This window comes from Aquarana catesbeiana, linkage group LG01 (assembly GCF_042186555.1).
Source record: "Aquarana catesbeiana isolate 2022-GZ linkage group LG01, ASM4218655v1, whole genome shotgun sequence".
Classification (NCBI taxonomy): Eukaryota; Metazoa; Chordata; class Amphibia; order Anura; family Ranidae; genus Aquarana; species Aquarana catesbeiana.
Genome location: NC_133324.1, coordinates 498,042,367 through 498,056,519, shown reverse-complemented (window position 1 = coordinate 498,056,519; position 14,153 = coordinate 498,042,367). Strand labels below are relative to the sequence as shown.

The 14,153-nt window shown below is 46.7% G+C and overlaps 1 protein-coding gene across 3 annotated transcripts in view; it reads left to right on the top strand.

Moving 5' to 3' along the window:
* The window catches only part of RFXANK (regulatory factor X associated ankyrin containing protein), a 53,621-nt gene that overhangs the window by 17,242 nt on the left and 22,226 nt on the right, over window positions 1-14,153 (top strand). For all 3 annotated transcript variants that reach the window (XM_073592573.1, XM_073592555.1, XM_073592565.1), the window contains exons 3-5: window positions 330-410; window positions 8,626-8,691; window positions 8,803-8,903. In XM_073592573.1, the coding sequence (XP_073448674.1) occupies window positions 330-410; window positions 8,626-8,691; window positions 8,803-8,903 (248 nt within the window). The remainder of the gene's footprint in view (window positions 1-329; window positions 411-8,625; window positions 8,692-8,802; window positions 8,904-14,153) is intronic.

Genomic DNA, 14,153 nt, shown 5'->3' with positions numbered 1-14,153 from the left:
ACCCACCAAGTAATTACTTGAGGCTCTGTGTCCTATGATCTCCAAGAAAAGGATTTTACAGGTAAGCTGTTTTTAAAAATCCTATTTTTTTTGGGGGTAGGGCTTATATTGTAGCCCTTCCAGAAAATCGCAGCAGGTCTTATTTTCAGGGAAACACGGTATATTAGTTTACAGGAAGTACTTATAAGTCCTTTTGATCTGTGGCCAGGAGAATGAGCATGGATGGACCCAGAGGCTAGGAAGTAGAGTGCTAGTCTAGAGGACCGTGGAACACTTTTTGGACTTTCTGTAATATTTTCATTAAAGCTTTCTCTCTCTCTTCTGTACAGTTGGCCCATTGAAATACTCAACTACTCTAACCAATCGGCAGCGTGGAAATATGGTATCTGTATTGCCAGCCACACTGGACTGTGAGTACATGGAGAATTGCAGTGTCTCTCTTAGTATAACACCTCACACAGATTTATATAGAGGATTCTACAACTACATCTTAGGCTGAGCTGTGTAAACATTAATGATTTTATACTTATACACCAAAATTCATCAGTAACAAACAGGGTCCATAGGACCTTTGGTTGGATCCACCTTGGGTCCATCAATGTTTGCTGTATTTACTACATTACACTATTTTCTATCCATTTCTAGTGTATGGATTACCCTGACCATAAATATGTAGTTACTGTATGATTGCTGTTTTTATACCTAATACATGTTGACATTTGACGCAGTTCACACAGTTCAGACAGTTCAGACATTCACACATGGCAAAATCAACCATCAGCCATATTTAGGACTCTTTTACATCATACGTGCAAGAAAACTGATGGGAAAACCACGCAATATTACTTGCAGAAACATGAGTTCACATCAGTTTTCATGCACGTTTCAGTAAGTTTCTATGCACATTGACATCTATGCACATTGACATCAGTTTTTCATGTGCATCATCAGTTTTTATGTGCCCTGTTCACACCAATGTTGATTTCATGTCATTTTTTTTTTTTTCACGTGTGGAAAACTGCATACATGTTGCAGATTCCTGCACAGAAAAAATCCACACATTGTGGTGTCAACAGGGCACATAGAAAACCATTGATTTCTTTGAGCCCTTGCAGAATGCGTACAGAAAAACTGATGTCTCTGCACCATGGTGTGAATGACATCTCAAATTGCAAAAGTAACTGAATGGATTGAGGTAATCTGCCACCAACAGTCTATATACAGTATTTATATCTATATAGCAGGGATAGTGGTAGGTTACCTTAATGTGTATGTAAACTCTAATGCCTTGTACACACGGTCGGACATTGATCGGACATTCCGACAACAAAATCCATGGATTTTTTCCGACGGATGTTGGCTCAAACTTGTCTTGCATACACACGGTCGCACAAAGTTGTCGGAAAATCCGATCGTTCTGAACGCGGTGACGTAAAACATGTACGTAGGGACTATAAACGGGGCAGTAGCCAATAGCTTTTGTCTCTTAATTTATTCTGAGCATGCGTGCCACTTTGTGCGTCTGATTTGTGTACACACGATCGGAATTCCCGACAATAGATTTTGTTGTCGAAAATTTTATAGCCTGCTCTCAAACTTTGTGTGTCGGAAATTCCAATGGAAAATGTGTGATGGAGCCCACACACGGTCGGAATTTCCGACAACAAGGTCCTATCACACATTTTCCGTCGGAAAATCCGCCCGTGTGTACAGGGCATTAGTGCTAGTTCACACCAGACGCAGTTCCATGCGTTTTTTTTTTTTTTTTTTTTTTTCTGCGCTAAAAATGCATGCACAGTGTTTTTCATGTATTCACACCAATGCAGTCTGTTTCCGGTGCAGAAAAAGAGAGCGTGCTGCATTTTTTTTTTTTTTTTTTTTTGGCTCTAGTTCACACCAGTGCAGTCAGTTTCCGGTGCAGAACTGACTGCACTGGTGTGAACTACAGCCGTTGAAAAACAGAGGATCCCCTAGTTACAAACATCCGACTTACAAACGGAGGGAGACAACAGGAAGGGAGAGGAAATCTACTCCTAGGAAGGGAAATTCTCTCCTGTAAGAGCTATTATAGGAAAAAGGTACCTCCACTGATGCTTTATCACCAAGGCTTGTTTCCACAACAACCCAAAATTTTCAAAATCCAATTGTCATTGGGACAGAAAGTGAGGTGAAATCTTCTGAACAGGGGCACGGACAGCAAAACAAATGTTACAGGGGTGATAACCCTTCCCTATGCTATCCAAAAAGCTTAAAAATAGTATTTTTTGGCTGGAGCTACACTTAAAAAAACTTACCTATTCTGACTTACAAACAGATTCAACTTGAGAACAAACCTACAGTCCCTAACTCGTTTGTAACCTGGGGACCCCCTGTACATGGGAAAACACTGTGCATGCATTTTTAGGGCCAGTTCACACCACAAAAAATGCACTCCGGATACGTTCCGGATCAGTTTTTGCTTACAGTTCACAGCAGCATGCTCCTTTTTTTTTTTTTTTTTTTTTTTCTGCACCGGAAACTGACTGCACCACTGGTGTGAACTAGAGCCATTGCAATACATGAAAAACACTGAGCGCACGGAACTGATGTGAATTAGCCCTTACACTCTATTTTTTTTCTTATCTGCTCCCTTTTAGGGCCAGTTCACACCACATGCAGTCCAGTGCGTGTTTTTTTTATTTTTATTTTTTTTCTGCATCAAAAAGCATAGAAAGTAGGTTATATGGTTTTCAATGGCATAGTTCACACCAGTACATTCCAGTTCCAGAAAAAAAAAAGTAGAACATGCTGCATTTTTCCTGCACTGGACTGTACTGGAACGCTATAAAAAGCATCAAGAGCTCACAGCAATGCACCGGAACGCACTGGAACACGTTCTTATTTAAGGGTTAAGGGGAAAAAAAGGGGTGAAAAATGCACTGGACTTCATCAAAAACGCACTGGAACACATCAAACATGCGCATGCAAAAAAACATCTGGAGCGCATCCGGACTGCGTTTCTATGGTGTGAACTGGCCAGTTCACAGCACATGCAGTCCAGTGCATTTTTTTTCTGCCTCAAAAACGCATGGAAAGTAGGTTATATGGTTTTCAATGCAGTTATAGTGCGTTCCAGAAAAAAAGTAGAACATGCTGCTTTATTCCTGGACTTAAACGCTGTGGAACGCACCTAAATGCACCAAAAGCGCACTGGAACACACATGTCCTTATTTAGGGCCAGTTCACACCATAGAAACACAGTCCGGATGTGTTCCAGATGCTTTTCTGCATGTGCATTTTTTTTTTTTTTTTTTTTTTTTTTACGCATTCCAGTGCTTTTTTTTTCCCCCCTCTTCTTTTTTTTTTTTTTTTTTTTTTTTTTTTTTTTTTCCTCAGCCTTAAATAAGGGCATGTGTGTTCCAGTGCATTTAGGTGCATTCCAGTGCATGTTTGATGCTTTTTACAGTGTTCCAGTACAGTCCAGTGCAGGAAAAATGCAGCATGTTCTACCACTTTTTATTTATGGAATGCACCGGTGTGAAATATGCCATTGGAAATCATATAACCTATTTTCCATGCGTTTTTGATGCAGAAAAACACACTGGACTGCATGTGGCGTGAACTGGCCTTTAGGGCCAGTTCACACCACATGCAGTTCCGTGCGCTTTTTTTCTGCACTAAAAATGCATGCACAGTGTTTTCCATGTATTCCAATGGCTCTAGTTCACACCAATGCAGTCAGTTCCAGTCAGTTTCCGGTCAGTTTCTGCACTGGTCTCAGTGGGAAGCATCGATAGTTTCAAGAAACTATTAGATAAGCACCTGAACGACGGCAACATCCTGGGAAATACAATGTAATACTGACATAAAATCACACACAGGTTGAACTTGTGTCTTTTTTCAACCTCACCTACTATGTAACATGGAAAACACTGTGCATGCATTTTTAGTGCAGAAAAAAAGCGCACGGAACTGTATCTGGTGTGAACTAGCATTTAAGGTTAAGAAAAAAGGGCGAAAAATGCACTGGACTGCGTCAAAAATGCACCAAAAACACATCCAAGACACACTGGAACGCATCCGGACTGCATTTCTATATTGTGAACTGGCCTAATCTAATAAATATGCCAAAAGCATTGTATTACTATATGTATTGTACAAGTGCAAAAATTAAAAAAAATATGTATTTTAAAATCTGTTCATCCAGCCAGAAATCCTTTAAACCAGCAATTGCCTGTACTTTCTGCCTCTGGACTGTTAGTAGCTAGGATTGTTCCCTCCTCCCTCCTTTCTTTCTCTTCTTCTTCCTCGAGATTGGTGCTTGTAACTCCCCTCACCGCCGCACCGATCGTCCTTGACTGTCCCCTGTGTCCTCCTCCTCCTCCTCCGCTCCCCCTCGCTGTCGTCCTCCCCCTCGCTGTTGTCGTCGTCCTCCTCCTCCGCTCCCCCTCGCTGTCGTCCTCCCCCTCGCTGTTGTCGTCGTCGTCATCGTCCTCCTCCTCCGCTCCCCCTCACTGTCGTCCTCCCCCTCACTGTCGTCTTCCTCCTCCTCCTCCGCTCCCCCTCGCTGTCGTCCTCCCCCTCGCTGTTGTCGTCGTCCTCCCCCTCACTGTCGTCCTCCTCCTCCTCCTCCTCCTCCTCCTCCTCCTCCTCCTCCTCCTCCTCCTCCTCCTCCTCCTCCTCCTCCTCCTCCTCCTCCTCCTCCTCCCCTCGCTCTCCTCCTCCTCCTCCTCCTCCTCCTCCTCCGCTCCCCCTCGCTCTCCTCCTCCTCCTCCTCCTCCTCCTCCTCCTCCGCTCCCCCTCGCTCTCCTCCTCCTCCTCCTCCTCCTCCTCCTCCTCCTCCTCCTCCGCTCCCCCTCCGCTCTCCTCCTCCGCTCCCCCTCCGCTCTCCTCCTCCCTCTCCCCCTCCCCCTCCCTCTCCTCCTCCCTCTCCCCCTCCCCCTCGCTCTCCTCCTCCTCCTCCTCCTCCTCCTCCTCCTCCTCCTCCTCCTCCTCCTCCTCCTCCTCCTCCGCTCCCCCTCCCTCTCCTCCTCCCTCTCCTCCTCCTCCTCCTCCTCCTCCTCCTCCTCCTCCTCCTCCTCCTCCTCCTCCTCCTCCTCCTCCCCCTCCCCCTCCCCCTCCCCCTCCCCCTCGCTCTCCTCCGCTCCCCCTCCTCCTCCTCCTCCTCCTCCTCCTCCTCCTCCTCCTCCTCCTCCTCCTCCTCCTCCTCCTCCTCCTCCTCCTCCTCCTCCTCCTCCTCCTCCTCCTCCTCCTCCTCCTCCTCCTCCTCCTCCTCCTCCTCCTCCTCCTCCGCTCCCCCTCCGCTCTCCCCCTCCGCTCTCCTCCTCCCTCTCCCCCTCCCCCTCCCTCTCCTCCTCCCTCTCCCCCTCCCCCTCGCTCTCCTCCTCCTCCTCCTCCTCCTCCTCCTCCTCCTCCTCCTCCTCCTCCTCCTCCTCCTCCGCTCCCCCTCCCTCTCCTCCTCCCTCTCCTCCTCCCTCTCCTCCTCCTCCTCCTCCTCCTCCTCCTCCTCCTCCTCCTCCTCCTCCTCCTCCTCCTCCTCCTCCTCCTCCTCCTCCTCCTCCTCCTCCTCCTCCTCCTCCTCCTCCTCCTCCTCCTCCTCCTCCGCTCCCCCTCCGCTCTCCTCCTCCGCTCCCCCTCCGCTCTCCTCCTCCCTCTCCCCCTCCCCCTCCCTCTCCTCCTCCCTCTCCCCCTCCCCCTCGCTCTCCTCCTCCTCCTCCTCCTCCTCCTCCTCCTCCTCCTCCTCCTCCTCCGCTCCCCCTCCCTCTCCTCCTCCCTCTCCTCCTCCTCCTCCTCCTCCTCCTCCTCCTCCTCCTCCTCCTCCTCCTCCTCCTCCTCCTCCTCCCCCTCCCCCTCCCCCTCCCCCTCCCGCTCCTCCTCCCCCTCCTCCTCCTCCTCCTCCTCCTCCTCCTCCTCCTCCTCCTCCTCCTCCTCCTCCTCCTCCTCCTCCTCCTCCTCCTCCTCCTCCTCCTCCTCCTCCTCCTCCTCCTCCTCCTCCTCCTCCTCCTCCCTCTCCCCCTCCCTCCTCCCTCCTCCCTCCTCCCTCCTCCCTCCTCCCTCCTCCCTCCTCCCTCCTCCCTCCTCCCTCCTCCCTCCTCCCTCCTCCCTCCTCCCTCTCCTCCTCCCTCTCCTCCTCCTCCCTCTCCTCCTCCTCCGCTCCTCCTCTCCTCCCGCTCCCCCTCCCTCTCCTCCTCCTCCGCTCCTCCTCTCCTCCCGCTCCCCCTCCCTCTCCTCCTCCTCCGCTCCTCCTCTCCTCCCGCTCCCCCTCCCTCTCCTCCTCCTCCGCTCCTCCTCCTCCGCTCCCCCTCGCTCTCCTCCTCCTCCCCCTCCCCCTCCCTCTCCTCCTCCTCCGCTCCCCCTCCCCCTCCCCCTCCCTCTCCTCCCTCCTCCCTCCTCCCTCCTCCCTCCTCCTCCCTCCTCCTCCCTCCTCCCTCCTCCCTCCTCCCTCCTCCCTCCTCCCTCCTCCCTCCTCCCTCCTCCCTCCTCCCTCCTCCCTCCTCCCTCCTCCCTCCTCCTCCTCCCCCTCCCCCTCCTCCTCCTCCCCCTCGCTCTCCTCGTCCTCTTCCTCCTCCTCCTCCGCTCCCCCTCGCTGTCCTCCTCCTCCTCCGCTCCCCCTCGCTCTCCTCCTCCTCCTCCGCTCCCCCTCGCTCTCCTCCTCCTCCTCCGCTCCCCCTCGCTTTCCTCGTCCTCGTCCTCGTCCTCCTCCTCGCTCTTCCTCCTCCTCCGCTCCCCCTCGCTCTTCCTCTTCCTCCGCTCCCCCTCGCTCTTCCTCTTCCTCTTCCTCCGCTCCCCCTTGCTGTTGTTCTCGTCCCCCCTGCCGCAGATCTTTCAGGATGGAGAGCAGAGGAAGGAGCCAGTAAATATGTCATGTCATTTACCGGCTCCTGGAGAATCTGTGTCCTTAGTCCCTTTCTCTGTCTCAAAAGGGAGATGTCAGGGGTCTGATATCTCACCAAAGCCCCCCCCCCCCCCAAAAGGGGTTGTTAAAAAAAAAAAAAAAAAAAAAAAAAAAGGATATCGGTGCAATCCTAGACCTAACACAATGTTACGTAGTTCTAACACTCCCATTCATAGGATTACAATGCTTCTTAGTACGGTTGTCACCCTAGACAGGATGTTGGGTAATGGCAGCATTACAAAGTTCAAATAAATAGAAAAAGTGGAAAAATTTACTTTCCAGGCACCAATCATAGAAAATAATAGACAATAACTTTTTATTAGCAATTAATACATAGAGATAAAATAAAGAAAAAAATGTTAGACATTTAAAATAGTACTGCAAGCTTAGATGCGGTGGCTGCATTATCTATTTTTGTTCTTAGATTTAGATGCACTTTAATCGGTCCAGTCCTCCTTTGTGATCAACAGCTGGGTAAAACTGCAAAAACTTGTTGTGTATGGCCAGCAAAAAAGCTAAGCCATACTGCTCCGTTTTCAAACTGTTAAACTGTTAAAATGTTAACTAAAATGCCTGATCATGTTACATTTATAATCTTTCTACATTTTGGTTCTCTTGCATTGCTGTCCTGGATAGGAAGATAACAGGACCCAAGTCTCGGCTACTACATGAGCTTCTATGTTTATAAGTACCTAGATACACTAAGCTGCATTTAAAGCATTGCCATAGCAGCTAATGAGATTTTCTTTTCTTTCATAATCTGCAGTAGAAAAAGAGTGAATCTGATTCGTAAATAGTTATACTGAAGACAACTCATTAGTGACTGTCTGTTATAGGTAACTGCCAGCCAATACTCAAAGGGGGTCTAGTTAAAAAAAAAAAAAAAAAAAAAGCATAGTAGGTTATCCAGTATAAGTGCATGTACATTTATTCTGTGCAAATGAGAGAAAAATGAATATTATTAGGCTAATTACTGTTCCGGGCAAAAGTTTTCCATTGATGTAAAATGGAAAATACTACATTTGGCTAAATGTGGTATTTTCTGTTTTAAATCCGTTAACATTCAGCCAGCACAGGTAAAAGCCTAATAACATTTGTTTTTTTTGCTCCCTTTGCACAGTACCAATGTACATGTACTTGCTCTGGGCAAATTGCTATTTAATTCTTGTACAAATAGGCTCCTAGGTGTCCAGTTCCAGCTGATGCTTCAATGGTGTGTAAGCCGCAACACTGAACTACTATTTTCTCCTTTCTGGGCAGGTAAAGTTACAATCCAAAAGGTTTTGTCCAGTGCTATTCTGTGCATTCTGCACTAAAATCTCAGACACTGGTATCAGTACGGTCTGTGAATTGCAGAACACATCCCTTCTATGGTATGGAGATAGGGAGCGGTGGAGGTGTTCTTTAGTCCAAATTAGGAGCGAGCAGCCTAGGGTGACAATACTTCATCTCAAGTCACAGTGGGTGTTGTCACTGTTGGACAGGAAGTGTGTTACTGGCATATAAAAAAAAAAAGGGGGAGAAAAGCCTAAAAGTAAACTATTGCAGTAGCTGCGGTACTGGGAAGCTGCAATTCTGGGATTTAGATAGTTTTACCACCTTGCATGGGCCAAGTTCAAATTAAATGTAGGTGAACATGCAATCCTATTAAAAGTCCCTTATACTTAAGTTCAGAGGGTCAGTATTTTATTAGTAGAAAGATCAGCTTTTTAAATAATTATTGGGTTGATTGTTTGTCCCTTTTTTACCAGCCCTATCTGTACATCAGGTGGCAGCCCAGGGGGAGCTGACTCAGCTTAAGGAATATCTACAGAAAGGTATTTTCCTCTCAATTTACACAATTGTTAACACTGTGTGCTATGGTCTGGGCAAGCTTACTGTTTCTTTAAACTTTGTTTTTTTTTATTTTATTTTTTTTTCCCCCCAAGATGACACTTTACTAAATCGACCAGATGAGCGAGGTTTTACTCCTCTAATGTGGGCTGCTGCTTTTGGAGAAATTGAAACTGTTCGTTATCTCTTGGAAATGGTAGGGTTTTTGTTTGTAGCTATTGAAGAATGGCCTTATATTTTAAATGTGGATTTAAACAACTTAAATGAATTCAACCTGTACCCAAATGATGCGCACTTCAGTATTTACATATTCTGAAAGAGCACTTGAAAACAAACTTGTGTTCACCGTTAATCTCTGTAACTATTAACATTATGAAGGAATTCATCTTTAACCACTTGACCTCCAGAAGATTTACTCCCCTTTTATGATCAGGCCATTTTTTGCGATACGGCACTGCATTACTTTAACTGACAATTGACCGATCATGCATTGCTGTACCTAAATAAAATGTATATCATGTTGTTCTCACAAATAGAGCTTTCTTTTGGTGGTATTTGATCACCTCCTGTATTTTTATTTCTTGCGCTATAAACAAACAAAAAAAAAAAATTTTTTTTTTTTTTATTTTCTGCTATAAAGCACATCCAATAAAAAAAAAAATTGAAAAAAAATCAAATTTCTTCATACATTTAGGCCAATAAGTTTTCTGCTACATATTTTTGGGAAAAAATCCCAATAAGTGTTTATTGATTGGTTTGCGCAAAAGTTATAGCGTCTGCAAACTATGATGTGTATATGTACTGGAATTTTTATTCATTTTGATTTGTTTATACCAGTAATGATGGCAAGCAGCGACTTATAGCGGGACTGCAATATTGCGGCAGACAGACATTAACTGGCACTTTTGACTTTGTGGGAACCAGTGACACTAATACAGTGATCATAGTTACATAGTAGGTGAGATTGAAAAAAGACACAAGTCCATCAAGTCCAACCTATGTGTGTGATTATGTGTCAGTATTACATTGTATAACCCTTTATGTTGCGGTCGTTCAGGTGCTTATCTAATAGTTTCTTGAAGCTATCAATGCTCCCCGCTGAGACCACCTCCTGTGGAAGGGAATTCCATATCCTTGCCGCTCTTACAGTAAAGAACCCTCTACGTAGTTTAAGGTTCAACCTCTTATCTTCTAATTTTAATGAGTGGCCACGAGTCTTGTTAAACTCCCTTCTGCGTAAAAGTTTTATCTCTATTGTGGGGTCACCAGTACGGTATTTGTATATTGAAATCATATCCCCTCTCAAGCATCTCTTCTCCAGAGAGAATAAGTTCAGTGCTCGCAACCTTTCCTCATAACTAATATCCTCCAGACCCTTTATTAGCTTTGTTGCCCTTCTTTGTACTCGCTCCATTTCCAGTACATCCTTCCTGAAGGCTAGTGCCCAGAACTAGACAGCATACTCTAGGTGTGGCCGGACCAGAGTCTTGTAGAGCGGGAGAATTATCATTTTATCTCTGGAGTTGATCCCCTTTTTAATGCATGCCAATATTTTGTTTGCTTTGTTAGGCTCAGCAATGGCATGCAGTGCCAAGCTGCTGCTATCATCTACTATGACTCCCAGGTCCTTTTCCTCCTAGATTCCCCCAGAGGTTCTACCCCCCCCCCCCCCCCCCCCCCCCAGTGTATAGATTGCATTCATATTTTTTCTTTATCGTACATCATGGGACACAGAGCCTTAAGTAATTACTTAATGGGTTATAGGCCACCTTCAGGTGATGGACACTGGTTACACCCAATCCAAGAAGTTCACTCCCTATATAACCTCCTCCTTCCAGGATCACATCAGTTTTTTCGCCAGTGTCTAAGGTGTTGGTCATGAGTGAAGATGTGCTCTGAGGAGCTCCAGGAGGGATCCATGCTGGATTTCAATAGCCTCCATAAAGACCAGATCCATCCAAAGTGCCACTAAGGCCAAAAAGGAGGGTACCTGGGGCCTCGTATCTGAAGCACAAGGTTTTGCCTGTAACGCCTCTCATTGAAGGGATGGACCCCAGAAACCCAGGGCTTTGGTCTTGCTACATTACCTAGCTTTCCTGGTGGGGTGCTTTTACAGGTCCGAGGGAGTTGGAACCCAGTTTTAGGGACCCGGTCCTTGAAGGTTTGCTAAACGCAGCCTGCCGTGATGGGTGAAGGTTGGATTGTCTGTTAATTCAGCAAATCCTGCGTTGGGGATAAGGTAAGCGAAGAAACTTGGGTATTAAAAACACTTAGGGAAAAAATGTTGTCATGCCTTAATTCTCCACTAGAGGGAGTCTATGCACATACCTTACTCTGTTGTCTTCACTGTAAAGCGCAGTCAGTCTGTATGTGGCCGCAGCAGCAAGAAATCTACCAAATGTTATCTTTTCTCTCCCCTGAAGGGACCAGGGGTTAGGGGGACATCAGCGGTGCACCCCCCCCCCCCACCGTGGGGGGTGCGGAGGTCCCGCTGGTACTGCTAGTGTTAACTGTTGAAATGCTGTTTCTGTGGTATGTACCTGCTACAAACAGGTCTCTGGCCCCCCCCCCCACCCCCGTGTTGGGTCTGTGGACCTGAAAACTCTGCGCACAAGCATGGGAACATTTTAAATGTAAAAAGGAGCAGAATTTTTTTTTTCTCGGAAGGGGCGGGGCCTAAGCATGTGCCGTGAACGTCCACGAGGAGCATACACAGATAAACTACAGCTGTGACAGTCTCTCCTCGGCTGATGAGGAGAAAACAAGCAGCCTGCAACACAAGGACACAGAGCTGTGGCACATGTGGGGGTTGCAAACTGGCATTCCTGATACAGGAACGACACCTTTTTCCCAGCACCAGGCTGAATTTTATAGAGGCTTTAAATGTCCTGACTATTTTCAGCGATTAAGTGCAATTTGTATAGTGCCTCTGTTTTTGTACTTAGGACTATGCCTACCAAAAAAAACACTACAAAAACCAAAGAAGTAAAGGTTTCACCCCCAGGCATTAGGATCTCGAGTTGCATTTCCACGCTGTCATCATTGCCTGAATTACCAGTTATGGCAAACCAGGGTGAGCCATTGGAACAAATTGATGGTGCAACTGCTTCTCAGCCCCTGTATACGTGACTGAAGATGTCCATTCCTCCACCCTGCAGGTTCTGGAAGAAAGATTAGCGGCTTTAATCGCACCATTCAAATGGATAGGAAGCGTGCTAGATCCCCCTCCCCCACTTCAGAACCTTTTCAAGGGGAACAGTGGGCACAGGATGAGGTGTTACCCTCAGTCGATCAGGAGGAAAAACAAACCGATTATTCCTCTGCAGAGGAAACAACGGTAGATGAACCTTTTTCAGCCTCTGATACAATCTCTTACGGAGATGGTTCGCTCCACTTTCATGCTACCCCTTACAGAGTCTCCTGAAAGCTCGGTTTCTTCCTTGGGTTCCTTAAAACCTTCTCATCCTTTGCATGCGTTTCCTGCATATGCATTACGAGAACAGCTTATTTTTGCTGAATGGGATCTCCCTGATAAGCATTTTCTCCCTCTTAAGAGATTTGCAATTCTCTATCCCCTGGAGGAGAAATTCTCCAAAAGATGGAAATCACCAGCAGTTGATGCTGTGATTTCCAATGAAAAATAAAGGCCTATCTTGACCAGTAGACAATGCACAAATGCTTAAGGATCCAACAGATCAAAAGTTGTAATCCTAAAATCTACTTTTTCCATGGCAGGTGTCGTTACTCAGCCTGCAGTCGCTGCAATAGGAGTCTGTAAATCACTAAAGGACCAATTTAAACAGGCCCTTAGAGAGATTCCTGCACAACAAGTTCGGGAATTGGCTGAACTACCAAAAGCATTATGCTTTGCCATAGATGCTATTAAAGATTCTATTCACCAGGCATCCTGCCTTACGCTTGTGCATATGCGTAGAATCCTGTGGTTAAAAAATTGGTCAGCTGAAGCACCATGTAAAAACCCCCTAACTGGGTTCCCTTTTCATGGGGAGCGACTGGAGAAAACTTGGACAAATATATCCAAACAATTTTTAGTGAGAAAGGTACTCTTTTGCCAGTCAAAAGAAAGTATAAATGCCCTTCATTTAAACGGGCTCTTTCCCCTACACCAGGGGCATCCGCCTCTAGGCAGTGGCGATGGCCTCTGCCATCAGACTCTAGAGGAAAATCTTAGAGTCAGACCCAGGCTCAAAAGAAGTCCTGGGGTCAGGAAACCTGCAAAGCAGAATCCTAAAGCCTCATCATGAAGAGGCAACCCCCCTCACCAAGGTAGGGGAAAGACTTCTGAGGTCAAGCATTCCCAAAGATCCAGAGAAAAGACAATCTCTGTTTCAGGCACTGGACCGATTAATATCTCAAGGGATGATCATACACATCCCCACAAAAGAGCAAGGTCTGGGGTTTTATTCAAATCTTTTCATGGTACCTAAACCAAATGGAGCCGTCAGACCCATTCTAGATCTAAGAAATCGAAATCGGTTCCTGAAGATCCACTCCTTTCGCAGGGAGTCGATCAGGTCAGTAGTTTCTATCCTTCTAGGAGGAGAACTTCTGGCATCAATCGACATCAGGGATGCATATCTGCATGTCCCTATATTTCCCGCTCATCAAAAGTTTCTGCGGTTCGAGTTAGAACAGCAGCATATCCAGTTTGTAGCCCTGCCTTTCGGGCTAGCCACAGCACCCCGGGTGTTCACCAAAGTGCTGGCCCCACCTCTAGCCAGGTTAAGGGCACAGGGCATAACAGTCGTAGCGTACCTAGACTATCTATTGCTAATAGATCAGTCGGTGGCTCGTTTGGAGCAAAGCGTATGCACTACAACCATTTATCTGGAAAGTTTGGGTTGGATTCTCAACCTGGAGAAATCTTCCTTAAATATCGCTAAAAAGGCTGGAGTACTTGGGTCTGATCATAGACGCAGCCCGGGAAAAGGTGTTCTTGCCTCAGGCAAAGATCAACTCCATAAGAGAGCTGGTGTGGATGGTCAGGTCAAATGGCGATCCCGCCATTCGCCTTTGCATGAGGTTGCTAGGAACCATGGTGGCTTCATTCAAAGCAGTTCCCTATGCCCAGTTTCATTCAAGACTGTTGCAAAACAGTATCCTGTCTGCTTGGAACAAAACAATTCAAGCTTTAGACTTGCCAATGCAGCTGTCCCCAAGAGTGTCCCAAAGCCTCACTTGGTAGTCACTAACCCAGAATCTGCTGATAGGAAAGTCCTTCAGACCAGTCATCTGGAAAGTGGTGACGACGGATGCCAGCCTTTCAGGCTGGGGAGCAGTACTAGAAAAGACAACTGTCCAGGGACAGTGGTCAAGAACCAAAAGAACCTTGCCCATCAATATCCTAGAGATTCGGGTAGTACGTCTGGCTCTAAAGGCCTGGACTTTCAGGTTACGGGATTGTCCTGTCAGGATTCAATCCGAC